At 36.3% G+C, this 14,591-nt stretch overlaps 1 protein-coding gene across 2 annotated transcripts in view; it reads left to right on the top strand.

Moving 5' to 3' along the window:
• Window positions 1-14,591, top strand: part of SCFD1 (sec1 family domain containing 1) — a 110,910-nt gene that overhangs the window by 68,986 nt on the left and 27,333 nt on the right. For both annotated transcript variants that reach the window (XM_045841143.1, XM_045841144.1), the window contains exons 18-19: window positions 6,694-6,756; window positions 8,522-8,597. In XM_045841143.1, the coding sequence (XP_045697099.1) occupies window positions 6,694-6,756; window positions 8,522-8,597 (139 nt within the window). The remainder of the gene's footprint in view (window positions 1-6,693; window positions 6,757-8,521; window positions 8,598-14,591) is intronic.

Genomic DNA, 14,591 nt, shown 5'->3' on the forward strand with positions numbered 1-14,591 from the left:
ATGAACTCCTTTAACTTAACTTTATCTGAGAAGCACTTTTTCTGCCCTTCCATTCTAAATGAAAGCTTTGCTGGATAGAGTATTCTTGGATGTAGGTCCTTGCCTTTCATGACTTGGAAGACTTCTTTCCAGCCCATTCTTACCCGTAAGGTCTTTTGAGAAATCAGCTGACAGTCTGATGGGAACTCCTTTGTCAGTTACTGCCTCCCTATCTCTTGCTGCTTCTAGTATTCTCTCCTTCATTTTAATCTTGGGTAATGTAATTATGATGTGCCTTGGTGTGTTCCTCCTTGGGTCCAACTTCTTTGGGACTCTGAGCTTCCTGGACTTCTTGGAAGTCTATTTCCTTTGCCAGATTGGGGAAGTTCTCCTTTATTATTTGTTCAAATAAGTTTTCCACTTGTTGCTCTACCTCTTCCCCTTATGGTACCCCTATAATTCAGATGTTGGCATGTTTAAAGATGTCCTGGAGGTTCCTAAGCCTGTCCTCATTTTTTTTTGAATTCTTATTTCTTCATTCTTTTCTGTTTGGTTGTTTGTTTCTTCCTTCTGGTCCATACCATTGATTTGAGTCCCAGTTTACTTCGCGTCACTATTGGTTCCCTGTACATTTTCCTTTATTTCACTTAGCGTACCGTTCATTTTTTCATCTAATTTGTGACCAAATTCAACCAGTTCTGTGAGGATCCTAATCACCAGTGCTTTGAACTGTACATCTGATAGGTTGTCTATCTTTGTCGCTTAGTTGTATTTTTTCTGGAGCTTTGATCTGTTCTTTTGTTTGGGCCATTTTTTTGTGTCTTGACACACCTGTTACATAGTGAGGAGTGGAGATTTAGGTTTTCATCTGGGCAGGGCAACCCCCATAGCTGCGTTGTGACACTGTATGTGGGGGAGGGGCTGAGAGGAAGCAGTGGCACATGCTCCACTCTCTGCCGGATTTCAGTCTCTTCTGCCGCTTCCTCCAAGCAAACTGGGCCCTGCTGGTGCTGACTCTCTGGCAGGTGGGTTTGTGTATATTCTAGGACCCTGTGGGTCTCTCCAATGAACTCTCCTGTGAGACTGGGAATCTCTCCTGGCACCTCAACCCCCCACAGGTGTTTTCAATTGGTGTTTTGAGGCTTTATTTCCTCACGCTGGAACTCTGGGTTGTGTGATCTGTCTCGCTCTCCAGTTTCATCTGGTTTATCGGGGTGCAAATGTGGCACCTCCCAGTCTGCCAGCTGCCTTGGGTGCCGGCGCCCCTGCACAATCTGTCACCTCACTGGGTCCACCCGCTGCCGCCTTGCGTGCCCGGGTCTGCCAGCTGCTGCTTTTTTTGCCACATCCTCTCTCTCCCCAGCAGCCCAACTCCACCCCTCCTGCCAGTTTGGATGAATGTGTCTACTTTAACTCCTTGGTTGCCAGACTTCTATACAGTTCAATTTTCTGTCAGTACTGGTTGTCTTTTTGTTTCTAAATTGTTGTTGTCCCTATTTTGGTTGTGCAAGGAGGCACATTGTATCTACCTATGCCTCCGTCTTGGCTGGAATTCTCCATAGATAACATTTTTAATGGTATGACCCCTAATATCCATTTCTCCGTGCATGTTTGTATATGAATGTACACCTATATCCATATAATTACATAGCTGAAGTTACATACACCTAAATGTTATTAGTAGCTTACCTTGAGTGGTAGAATTTTTTCTTTGAGGGTGTTTATTTTCCAAATTTTTCTACAACAAACTTTACCCTCAAAACATTTCTTAAAATAATTGTTTTAAGGCTATAAGAATGCTTTCTGATCTCAGCTTTTTCAAAACATGTGCAAAGCTAGACAAAATAACCATCATTCAGAACTGCCTAAAGTCTAGCTGAGTGGACGTCCTATGACTATGGATATAAAGAAGAAGCCACATCAAGACTGGTAGTTTTGGCAGAGGCCATTCTTCCTTTTCTTAGGACCTCCCCCCTGCGAAGCTGGCAGGTGGGTGCCATATCTGAGTCTCTATCAACCTGGCTATCACTCTTTGCCCTGCCCTGGTGATTCCCTGAGTTCCTGTCCCACCCAACTTGCAAGCCATGCAAGCTGTTTCCAGTGGCTTTTCCATACAGACAGCCTCTCTTGACACATGATTCAGACTTTCATAAAATCTCTCAAACAGGCAGCATCTGGACTTGGTGTGTCCTGTACTTCTTGCTGAGTGGCCCCAGGACTGGCATTAGCATGAGCCAGCCTCGGTTTACAGCTTGGCCTTTCTCAGGCACCTCCAAGCTCAGCTCAATTAGTAGCTTTCTGCAGATTGCTCTGTACCTTATGCCAAGTGGCCCTGGCCAGGGCACAGGCAGTGGCTGACCTTGCATCTCCTGGAAAGCCCCAGAGCTAGTGCACCCAGTGGACAACTTCAGACCACACTGGATTATAACCCAACCACCTCTGCACATACTCAAGGGGCAAAAAGCCAACACCTAAGACCCACTAGAGTGAGTTCTGCTCCATGGGGTTGGCCCCTGAACAGCAACTCCTCCATTATAGTCGTAGGCAGTCCTCATACCCAGTCAGCCTTGGTCAGTCCCTCCCATGACATGGCAACAGCAGTCAAGGCTCAACTGCAACAGGACAGTGCACACAGGATACACACCCGGAACATCAACCTCAGGTGATCAGAGAGGCTTCATCCCTGGGCCCCATACGACACCTACTACAAAAGGCCACTCTACCAAATCCAGAAGACATAACAGCTCTAATACATAGAAATGAACACAGGGAACCAGCCAAAATGAGAGAAAGAAACAAGTCCCAAATGAAAGAACAGGAGAAATCTCCGTTAAAAAAAAATAAATAAATAAATGAAATTGAGGCAAGTAATCTAGATACAGAGTTCAAGACACTGATTATCAGGATTCTCCAGGAACTTAATGAGAATTTCAACAACATAAAAATGGCCATGGAAGCCATAAAAAACCAGTCAGAAATGAAGGGTATACTAACTGAAATGCAGAATAAGTTACAAGGAATCAACAGTAGAGTAGATGAAGCAGAGAATCAATCAGCAATTTGGAATATAAGAAAGCACCCAATGAGAATAGCAAAAAGAAAAAAGAATCCATAAAAGTGAACAAAAGTGTGTCTGGGACAACTTAAGGCATACCAACAGTCTCATCCTGGGGTTGCTGGAAAAAGGGAGGGCAAAAAATTTTTTAATTATCCTAAAAAATGACAAAACTTTGCTAACCTGGTAAAAGAAATAGACATACAAGTCCAGGAAGCACAGAGTCCCAAATAAGATGAATCCAAAGAGGTTCACACCAAGACACATCATAACTAAAATGGCAAAGGTTAAAAACAGAGAAAAATCTTAAAAGCAGCAAGAAAATGACAGTCCCAGAAGGCAGGTCCAATAATACTGTCAGCTGATTTCTCAGTAGAAATTTAGAGGTCAGAAAGGATTGACATGAAACATTCAAATTGATAAAATGGAAGGACCTATAATGAAAATTTCTCTACCCAGCAAAGCTATCATTTAGAATCGAAGGCCAGGTAAAGAGTTCCCAGTCAAGAAAAAGCTAAAGGAGTTCATCACCACTAAACCAGTATTACAAAAAATGTTAAGGGATCACCGTGGCCAGTGTGGCTCAGTTGTTTGGGCATCATCCCTCAAATGGAAAAGTTGCAGGTTCCATTCCCAGTCAGGGCACATGCCTAGGTTGCAGGTTCCATCTCTGGTTAAGATGCCTATAAAAGGCAACCAGTTGATGTTTCTCTCTAACATCAATGTTTCTATTTCTCTCTTTCCCCCTCTCATCTCCTCTTTCTAAAATATATAAGCATGTCCTTGAGTGAGGATAAAAAATGTTAAAGGGTCTTCTTTAAGAAGAAGGGCAAAAATAAAAATATGAATCATAAAACGATAAATACATATTTATCAACAGTTACTTTAAATGTAAATGAGTTAAGTGCTCCAATCAAAAGATATATGCTGACTGAATGGATTAAAAAACAAGACATTTACATAATATATTGTCTACAAAAGACTCACTTCAGATCAAAAAACACAGACTAAAAGTAAAGGGGTTGTCTAAGATAGTTCTTGAACATGGAAATAGAACAAAAACTGAGGTAGCAATACCACTACCAGATGAAATAGACTTTAAAACAAAGGCTTTAAAAAGACAAAGAAGAATTCCACTTCTGGATATTTAACTAAAGAAACCCAATACACTAAATCGAAATGACATATACACCCACATGTTTATTGAGCATTGTTTACAGTAGCCGAGATACAGAAGCAACCTAAGTATCCATCAATAGGTAAATGGATAAAGAAGTGGTGCATGTATATAATGTAGTATGATTCAGCCTAAAAAAAATGAAATCTTGCCATCTGCAACAACGTGGATGAACCTAGAGGGTATTATGCTAAGTGTAATAATAAGTCACACAAATGCCAGGTGATTTCCTTATATGTGGAATCATAAAATTAAACAAGCAAAACAGAAACAGACTCACAGGAACAAAGAACAGTTTGATGGTTGCCAGATGGGAAAAGGATTGAGGGGATGAGTGATAAAGGTGAAGGCACTTAGAATTACAAATTGGTGGATACAGAGTAGTCACAGGCATGTGAAGTACAGCATAGAGAATATAGTCAATAATATCTTAATAACTATGGTGTTAGATAGGTACTAGATTTATCAGGGTGATCACTTTATAAGTTACGTAAATGTCTTGTTGCAGGTTATACATCTGAAACTAATATAATGTGTCTACTGTAATTTAAAAATGTTTTTTTAAATATGCATGGAGAGAGAAATAACACTAGTTGTTAACAGTTGTTATCTCTGGGTTTATGAGTGCTTTTTATTATCTATACTTTTGTTTTTTCAAATTTTATTTGAGTGTATTCTTGTTATAAGAAAAAAATATACAAAAACCTTTTCTTTAAAAAGAGAAACTGAAAACCACCTTTTCCAATTTTCATAAACTATGCACTTACACATTTGGCTGTATGGCAAATGTCATTGTTTTTGTTTTGTTTTTCATTATGACTGTGTGGGAATTCCTTAATCAAGTTTGCTGTTATGAGGAAAGGTATTCTTGGGCATCATTTCATGTGATTAGCAAAAATTTTAATTTCTGATTTGTAACTTTCTTTGGCCAATTATGAGAGTTACAACAGTTTACTCAATGAAATTTTAGAAAACTCAGGTGTAAAAAAAGTAAAAATTTACCTGTAATCTCTACATCCAGAATGTACAAGTAAACATTAGTGTATATCCTTTTTTAAAAAAATTTATTGTTCAGTTACAGTTGTCTGTATTTTCTCCCCAAGTGTCCATCCTTTTATGAGCGTATTATGTACAGTTTTGAAAATCAGAAAATCATTACTGTAGATACAGTTTTATATTCTAGTTTTCTAGTACTTTTCATCATAGCAGTTTTTCATTATCTTAGTTTTCAATAGCAGGACTTAGTATTTGCATAATATTCAGCCTATAAATGTGTTATTGTTTATCCCTTTATTTAGATATAATTGTTTATAGTGAAAAATACATTTTTATTAAAAGCAAAAATTCCAATCTACTGCTGAAAACAGTTGATTTATATCCTCCTTTATGAACAAAATTGTGATTTTTGTGTTTGAGATTTCTCCAGATTGAAATGGAATATTTTCAGCATTTCAACTATCATATCTTAGTGATTCCTTTGGGTTTTTTACTCATAAAATTTTCTTATATTTAAGTAGACTTTTTTCACTAAAGTATTTGAAATAATTAAGAATATAAAAGAGTTAAGATTCACATAAAAATGTTTATAGTACACTACTTAAAGGTTATAGAACAGTATATACAATATGGTATTAACTTTATTATTAAAAGTGTATATGTTATATGCCCATATGTCCAAGGATTAGAAGAATATACACCAAAATCATAAGGTTACCTCACAGTGAAAGTGTTCTTCTGAAAATACTGTGTTGTTTGGATTCTCCAGTGAGCATATTACCAGAAGGAAAATATTTTCTAAAAATGCATCTAAGTGTCATCTTTTTTCCCATTTTTCAAGAATTCTACAGTTTAGTTTAAAGGGATTCTGGACACTTAAAAAGACTTGAAAAATAAGTGACTAAGCATTTAAGTATAGAAGTGTATGGTTTAGAATATAACTAAATGGAAAAATTATTGGGTAGTAGAACTAGAATATTATTCATGAAGAAAATGGTTTTGTGCTGAGTGTTAAAAGGAAATGTACAGTTTCTGTTGGAGAAAACAGTAAATGTATACCCCTCAAAGGACAGCATCAACAGAGTTATGTGTCTGGGAATGAGGAGCATGGAATATGGGAAGGGCTAGAGAGACTCAGTCAGTAGTACATGGTGGTTCTTTTAAGGCAGCGAGTCTGTTTTATATTAATGATTGGATAGAAGGGAAAAGAAAAATAATAAAGTTGGGAGAATTAATGCATTGTTTCCTAAAGTATCTCAGTGTTTCAGTATTACACTGTATTTGGACATTATTTTACATTTATATAGTCTTGGTTTATGTAATTGTTTTGGTGCTGACTAGACTGATAATTGTTTTATAGTAGTTAAAAATTATTTCTCTTTTCAGATGTCTGCATAGTAAAAGTTAAAGTTTATCAATAGATATTTTAATACCATTAATGTTAGTGCTAATAATCAGCTTTACATATAACTTTCTTATATCTTAGGGCTTTTGCCAAAATGGCCTCAGCTCCTGCCAGCTATGGCAACACTACCACTAAACCAATGGGGTAGGTATTTTTAATAATTCTGATTGAGTTTGTCTGGTCCTCCAAACCATAATTAGACTTTCATGCCTTAAAAACACACTGACACTTTGAATGCAAAATATTTTTATTGTGATAGAGAATAAATGTCAGCATGCGTTTGGCTTCTTAGATAATTTAAATTTTCATTTTAAAATGTAAGTTAATATGTCTTATTTAGTATGAGTATTTGGCTTCTTTTACCTCCCTTAAAACATTACAGTTTTCATCTTCAGAATATATATTAAGGATAAAGCTATTTTCATATCAATGTTGATAACTAATAGACTCGCTGCTAGGTACTCAAGAGCTAGCTTCAAGGCAGACCTGGGCATCCTACTAGATAATAGGGAGGGAGTTCCCAGGCCTGGGGCTGGCTTCTAACTCCAGAGTATCCTCTAGAGTCTGTGTGATTTTCAAAAATGCTAAATAAGGTAATTCTTGCTACTCTTTCCTATCCCATACTCTTAGCAGTTTCAAATCCTTAGCTTATTTTTTATAGTTTAGAGCAAAAACATGAAGCCCAGAGAAAAACAAGTTTATCCTAGCCCCACCCTGAGCTACTACTTTTAATGAAACAGTTTCTAAAAACAAAAGCACTTGTCATAATGCAGGGCCTTGTAAATGTTTGGGAAAATGAATCCAGCTGGCCTCAACTTCAGACAGTGCTCTGCAGGTTAGCCTAGTCCCTCAGAGTTGCCTTGTGCCAGGGAATCACCTGAAAACTGTCCATTCTAACAAAGATTACTTTCTATTATTTCTGTTAAAGGATTTCCACCTTGTTCATCTCTTCATTTCAGAGGGGATAAGGATAAGAGAGGGAAAAAGAAACTATATTTGGAAAATTACTTTTATCTGTGGAGTAAATAGACTTACCAGTTTCATGTCTTAAATCTTATTGAATATTAAAAGACTTTTACATTTCTTGTGGATTTTATAGTTGAGGATTTTAATAAAATGTGTTACAAGAAAATTTTTGGATGATTTAAAGAATATCTCTAGCCTTCTGATATCACAATAGAGGATTAACAGCCCGTCTCACAAAGCATCTTTTGATCCCAAATGAGAAACTACTGGAGACACAAATATAAAACTAATATGTCAAATCATTTGTTGGTGCTGTTTTTGATGTTAAAAATTTAGACAACAAACATTCTTTAGAATTGAGGAAAAATTCATTAGGTGTGTTATGATTCACATTTTTATATGATAGATTTTATGTATAGTGAGGGAGACAGTATAAAATGCCAGATTGGATCTAGCTGCTATGATAAAGAGAACATAGTAACTTTTGACCTACTCATCATACTTATAGGCATATGTAGCTTACATGTGTTAGTATGGTTTGAATTACTAAGGCAACTTGTCTTAATTTACTGTCTTTAATTTTATTGCCGTAGCAGTAAGGCAATCAGGAAAGCAAGTAGTTTTCCACAAATTATAATTTGCCTAAGAACTATAGTTAAGGCTAAGCAGTTAAAATGTTTATTTTGAGGGTGGCCTTTTACCTTTACATTTGAGTAATAATTAATGACTATTCAGAGTATTTTTTTTACTTTTTTATTGATAAATAAAATTGCAACAGTAATACCATGGAAGTAGAAATTCTGAGGTTACTTCTGGTTAGTGAAAACAAAGATGGTAGGTACAGAAGGTAACAGCATGTGGTATATAATCAGGCAAATATTTTATCTATAACGTATTGAAGAGGTAATTTATGCTTTTTGTGATCCTCCTTTTTTGCCCCTAGTCTCTTATCACGAGTCATGAATACAGGATCACAGTTTGTGATGGAAGGAGTGAAGAACCTGGTTTTGAAACAGCAAGTAAGTACACTAGTTAGAGAGCATACTAGCAACTTAAGCATAAGTTAACATGTTGACAGGTTGATTACTCAGCTAAAGCAACTTCTAGATATATTCAAGTTATAACTATTAGGAATAAAATGAAACCAAGGGTCTTTTTTTATATATATTTAAGAAGTTTTACATAAGTTTTCTAGGGTCTTTCATCGCTTCCCCCCCCCCCCCCCAATTTGCTCTTGGACTTTACTGGCATTTTAATTTTTCTTGGACTACCTTTAGGTTTGTGAAAGTACCTTAATTGCAAAAAATGAACTAAACCTATTTCAACTAACACACTGCTGCATAATGCATATTATTTACATTTTAACATATTAAGAGAATAATGAATTTAATAGTCTAAGTCCTGTGTAAATTAGAATAAATAAAATATTTAAGTAGAATTTATGTTTTGGGGTAGTAAAACTATAACTTGATTTAGATAACACTTCCTTTAACTGTCTTAGTTTATACATAGTACATGTTCAAATGATTTTTGTACTTGTATTTTTGTGTTACTCTAATGCATAGATAATTCTGCTTCAGAGAACCGTTAATTAATTTGGTTCTTTTCAAATGCAGTTTGATTTTTACTTTCTAGTATGGGAATTTTCAGATATACATTAATATATCAAACTCTGCCGAGCCCTTTACCAAGCTTCAACTCAAGATTATTTCATTCTTGTTTAATCTTCCCTACCTAAATTTTTTAAATTTTTATTTATTTTTACTGGACTATTTTAAACTAAATCTGAGATATAATATTCACACAAATATGTCAATTTGTAATGAAAAGGTTTTAAAGGCCAAATTAAGGAGATGGAATTACCAGTTATTCAGATGTGAATATTTTTTTGCTTACTTGTTTATAGAAAAAACATTAGATCTTTTCTTTCTCCGAATTCCTTCATACTTTTAGCTTTCTTTTAATGTTTGCACATGGTATTTTGTATTGACATTATTCATTTTTGTTTTACTTTTCTGACCAGTTTTATTGACATATAACTGACAGTGTTTCACTTCTTGATGACGAGTTCCTTGATGCAAGGAATTTCTTCCCCGTCTTTGAATTTTACATAGTGCTTTGCATAAATAGGTATTTAATTTTTATGTGACTAAGTGAATAACATTTTGTTATAAAAAACCATGTAGTGAGAATCTTAATTTGCTTTATTCAATTAAAAGCCTGATTACTTTTCAAACTTTTCTTCAGATGCATTCCAGATTGCATTATCTTCTGAATACTTGGGAATACTTTTAGCTTCCTCCCTATTAGAAATTATGTTCAATCCCTCCCATTCTACCTCTCTCCTGGTAGGAAGCTACTACTAAATACAGCACTTTTTTTCCTGGTTCACAGTACTTCCTCAAGTCAGTTTATCTTCACTCACTTGGACTACAGAAGGTGAAAAGGCACAAAAATAGGAAGTTAGGAACATTAGAGACCAACACACTAAACAGTATAACCTAAAACCTCCTAAAGAAAATGTGATCATGGCACTTACTAAAGAATAGTAAGGCAGGAGTTCCGGCGAATACGGAGGCGGGGGTAGAAACCCTTTGCTTGCTCGTACAACCAAAAGGATGATGACAGCCAATCTAAAATCAGTAAACAACCAGAAGCTCCAGAAAAACAAACTGCATGGAACTCTGACAACCAAGGAATTAAAGGAAAAATCAACCAGAACAACCAGACCAGTAAGGGAGCAGATCATGCAGGTCGGCTCAGAAAAGCCAAGGCGAGGTGGTAGACCAGACAGTCAGGGCTGACTTAAAGAGAAACTGATACTCAGAGCTGACTGTGGACTATGGCGGCAGTTGCCCCTGGTGGGAGAAACCCCCAGTCTCACACATGAGTCTGTTGGAAAGTGCACTAAAGACAAGGAGGTGAGCTGCACTGTTCCCTCTCTGGCCCCTCCCCCACAGGCAGCACCCCAGGACAGCAAGGAAGGTTGCCTGGCCTGGGTGAATACCGAAGGCCCTGCCCCCTTACAACTTATCAGGGGCCCCAAGCAAAGAAATAGGGCCAAAATGAATGAACAGAGCACAACCTCAGAACTAAGCAATGAAATAGCAAACCTATCTGATGGAGAGTTTAAAGCCCTGGTAATCAAAATACTCACAAAACTGATTGAGCTTGGTCAAAAAATGAGAAAACAAATGGAAGATACCCAAAACGAAATAAAGCAAAATATTCAGGGAACCAGCAGTGACAGGAAGGAAACCAGGACTCAAACCAACAATTTGGAACAAAAGGAGAAAATAAACATCCAACCAGAAAAGAATGAAGAAACAATTCAAACAAGTGAAGAGAGACTTACAAACCTCTAGGACAACCTGAAACATTCCAATATCCAAATTATTGGGGTGCCAGAAGGAGAGGAACAAGAGCAATTGGAAACTTATTTGAACAAATAATGAAGGAAAACTTCCCCAATCTGGCAAGGGAAATAGACTTCCAGGAAGCCCATAAAGTCCTAAAGAAGTTGGACCCAAAGAGGAACACACCAAGGCTCATCATCATTACCCAAGATTAAAGGTAAAGAGAGAATCCTAAAAGAAGCGAGAAAAAAGGAGACAGTTACCTACAAATGAGTGCCCATAAGGCTGTCAGCTGATTTCTCAGAAGAAACCTTGCAGGCAAGATGGGTCTGGAAAGAAGAATTCAAAGTCATGAAAGGCAAGGACCTACATCCAAGATTGCTCTATCCAGCAAAGCTATCATTTAGAATGGAAGGGCAGATAAAGTGCATCCCAGATAAGGTGAAGTTCAAGGACTTCATCATCAAGAGGATAAGTCAAGTTAAAGGAGTTCATCATCACCAAGCCCTTATTACACAAAATGCTAAAGGGACTTATCTAAGAAAAAGAAGATCAAAAATATGAACAGCAAAATGTCAACACACTCAGAACTATCAACAGATGAACCTAAAAGAAAAACAATGAAAACAACTAAGCAAACAACTAGAACGGAGCAGAATCAGAGAAATGGAGATCACATGGAGGGATTTCAGTGGGGAGGAGGAAGGAAAGAATAAACGAGAAGGTACAGGGAAGAAGAAGCATAAATGGTAGTCATAAGGTAGACGGGGAGAGAGAAAAAACAGTATAGGAAACAAGACTCAGAGAATTTATATGTACAACCCATGGACATGAACTAAGGGGGCAGAATGCTGGAGGTGTGAAAGGCAGGACTGAGGGGGGGGATAAAGGGGAAAAAATGGGGAAAACCATAATAGAATAATCAATAAAAATAATTTAAAAAGAATAGTAATGTATACTTTATTCAAGGTGACTGTTGCAAAAGATATTGGGAACCACTGCAGTTTTACAGCTGAGGGGAGAGATTGGGCTCAGTTCTAGATACAGCAAGTTAATGTGAGAATTTATAGCCAGGGAGCAGGATAGGGTCAATGTATGCAAAATTACTAAAAGTAAATATCAGAGGTAGAGGGGAATTCTGGCCAAACCAACCTAACAGGGTTTTGCTGAAGATAGACCAGTGTGATTGGACATCACCTGGGAGCTGGTAGAGGGTGAGTAACCTGATCCAGATACCAAGGATGATCAGATATCAAGGATGGTGGATTCTGGCTAAACTGAGCAGGATTCTTTCTAAAGTTGGAAAATGCAAAGATGAAGACAGAAGTTCAAAAACCAAGGCCCAGTTGAAGCAGCTCAGAAGAGCCTGAGTAGAAGGCTCTAGAGCCTGAGTGGCAGGAAGAGGGTCTTTGTCACACCAGTCTATTTATCATCTACTCTGGACTGGACGTTTTGTTACAGGAAGCAGAGGGGAACCACCAGTTCGTAAGATAATGTCTGCCTTTTGCTACATAGACTTGTATAACCACATGTAGTTAAATTTATTTTTAAGGAGAATTACATTTTTTTTAACTTGCACTTTTAGAAGGAAACCCCAATAGGAAGATTCTGTAAACAGTTTATCATAAATAACTCAGCATTACAGACCTAAATCTTTGGAATGATCATATTTATTTTTGAACTCATTATCTTACAGTCACATATGTCCCCTAATGATGCCAATAAGAGGTATCTAAATTTATCAAATCAAATTATGCTAACACAAAATTTTGACGGGTGGTATATAAGGGAACGAAATGTTGATAGGAAAAAATATAATAAAAGTGTTTTATTTAGAGCTCTTAAAATACAAAAATCAATTGTTCTCTGTAACCACAAGTCCCTTTTGTTTCTTAAGATTGCAAATAATAAACAACTTTGATACAGGATATTGCTCACTTATAAAAGTAAAATTTGAAATGACTGGAGGCCCTCTCTATACGACATTACTGCCACCACTACTAGAAAAGCCATGCCATTTTTTAAGTGGATGTTAATATGACTTTTTAGGTTCAAATTAGAGGAAATACTTTTTGATTTGGGTGGGAGACTATTTATTTATATTGCGAAGTAAAAATAAGTCATATTACAAAACAGTAAATCCCAGGTGAAAGGAAAAATAGAGGATACTTAAAGATATACTTAGTACACCTACATTTTAAATGTCTTTTTCCAGTTGAGTATTTATCTCTGATTATTTCCATGTGACACTTTCCTGAAATTCTATGTAGAATCAAAGGAATGAACATTTCTAATTCTTAATATTTCCAAATCGCCCTCCAGAAAAGTTGTACCAATTTGCCATGACAGTGCCTTTTTCTCTACATCATTTTCAAACCTCAACATGTGTTTGTTTGCCAATTCATTACTTTAAGAGGTTTCTTGTTCAAAAATATTTAAGCTAATACAAACCCATTTTAAAAGTTACATTGTCCTAATGTTCTACATTTTAGAGGCACTATGATGGGAGATCTAGGGCCATTGGAGAGCTAAGAGGAAAGATACCAGAGAAGAGACTGCTAGAGATGAATTCTGTTTCACACTTAATAAAACCCTGAGTTACTTATGTCTTTTATATCTCTGAATATTGTTTTGGACTTTACCTGATTTGAAGCTTTAAGTAAAATAGAAAAAACATTTTCTGGCCACGTTCAGTTTTTTAGATCACTTATAAGAGTTTTGTATGCTTTCTTTCTTGGGCAGTATAAGTCTTATGCATCACAAGCGTCAGCTATCACATAAGACCACTTGAATGATACTCACAGATTTGGAATATTATTTGTGAGGGTAATTGTACAGCAATGTGATGATGAACAAAGTTGCATAATTTAAAAGTTTTCAGTTTCACTTTATTTGGCTTGTTTGCTAAAGTAATCCCTCTTAAAAATGAATTAACAACAAATAAATTGCAAGCAGTGGAATTCAATGGATTAAAAAAAGACTTAAAAGATCTGTCATTCAATTGCAGTGTATGGCCCTTAGTAAGATTATGATTTAAACAAGAAAACTGAAAAGGAAGTTGATGGAATAGGAAGATTTTTTTTTTATTTTATTTTAATTGTTGCAGTACAATTTTCTTTTACTCCCATCCCAACTCACCCACCAACAGGAAAATTTTAGTACCAGATTTTGAGATACATTAAGAAATTGTTCATTATTTTAGGTGTGGTAATAGTGGTAGAGGATTTTGGGGTTTTTTTTAAGATGTATCTTGGAGATACGTACTGAGATATTTATAGCTAAAATGGTTTAATATTGGGAGCTTATTTTGAAACAGCCTAGGAAAGTGGATAGTAGGTAAGAATATAGACGAAGTAAAATTTGCTGTGAGCCAATAATTATTGAAGCTGAGCGATGGAGGATTGGACGTGTTTTATTAGGCTAATGTAATCTTGTTTTGTTTTTCATTTTATTGCTATTAATATGCTAAGACTTTGGAGGAAATGCCACTTCATGTATTTTTTATTTCCTCATCTGTAGATGTCAGTGTGGATGTTGGATTCACCTTTTCATTGCGGATTTATAATTTTAACATTTTGGAAATAGATGATCCATCTTATTTCCCCTCCTATCTTCACTGACAACTTTCCACCCCTTCTATTGTTGATACATCCATCA

Source organism: Phyllostomus hastatus, unplaced genomic scaffold (genome assembly GCF_019186645.2).
Source record: "Phyllostomus hastatus isolate PE091 unplaced genomic scaffold, TTU_PhHast_1.1 phas_contig_348, whole genome shotgun sequence".
Taxonomy (NCBI): domain Eukaryota; kingdom Metazoa; phylum Chordata; class Mammalia; order Chiroptera; family Phyllostomidae; genus Phyllostomus; species Phyllostomus hastatus.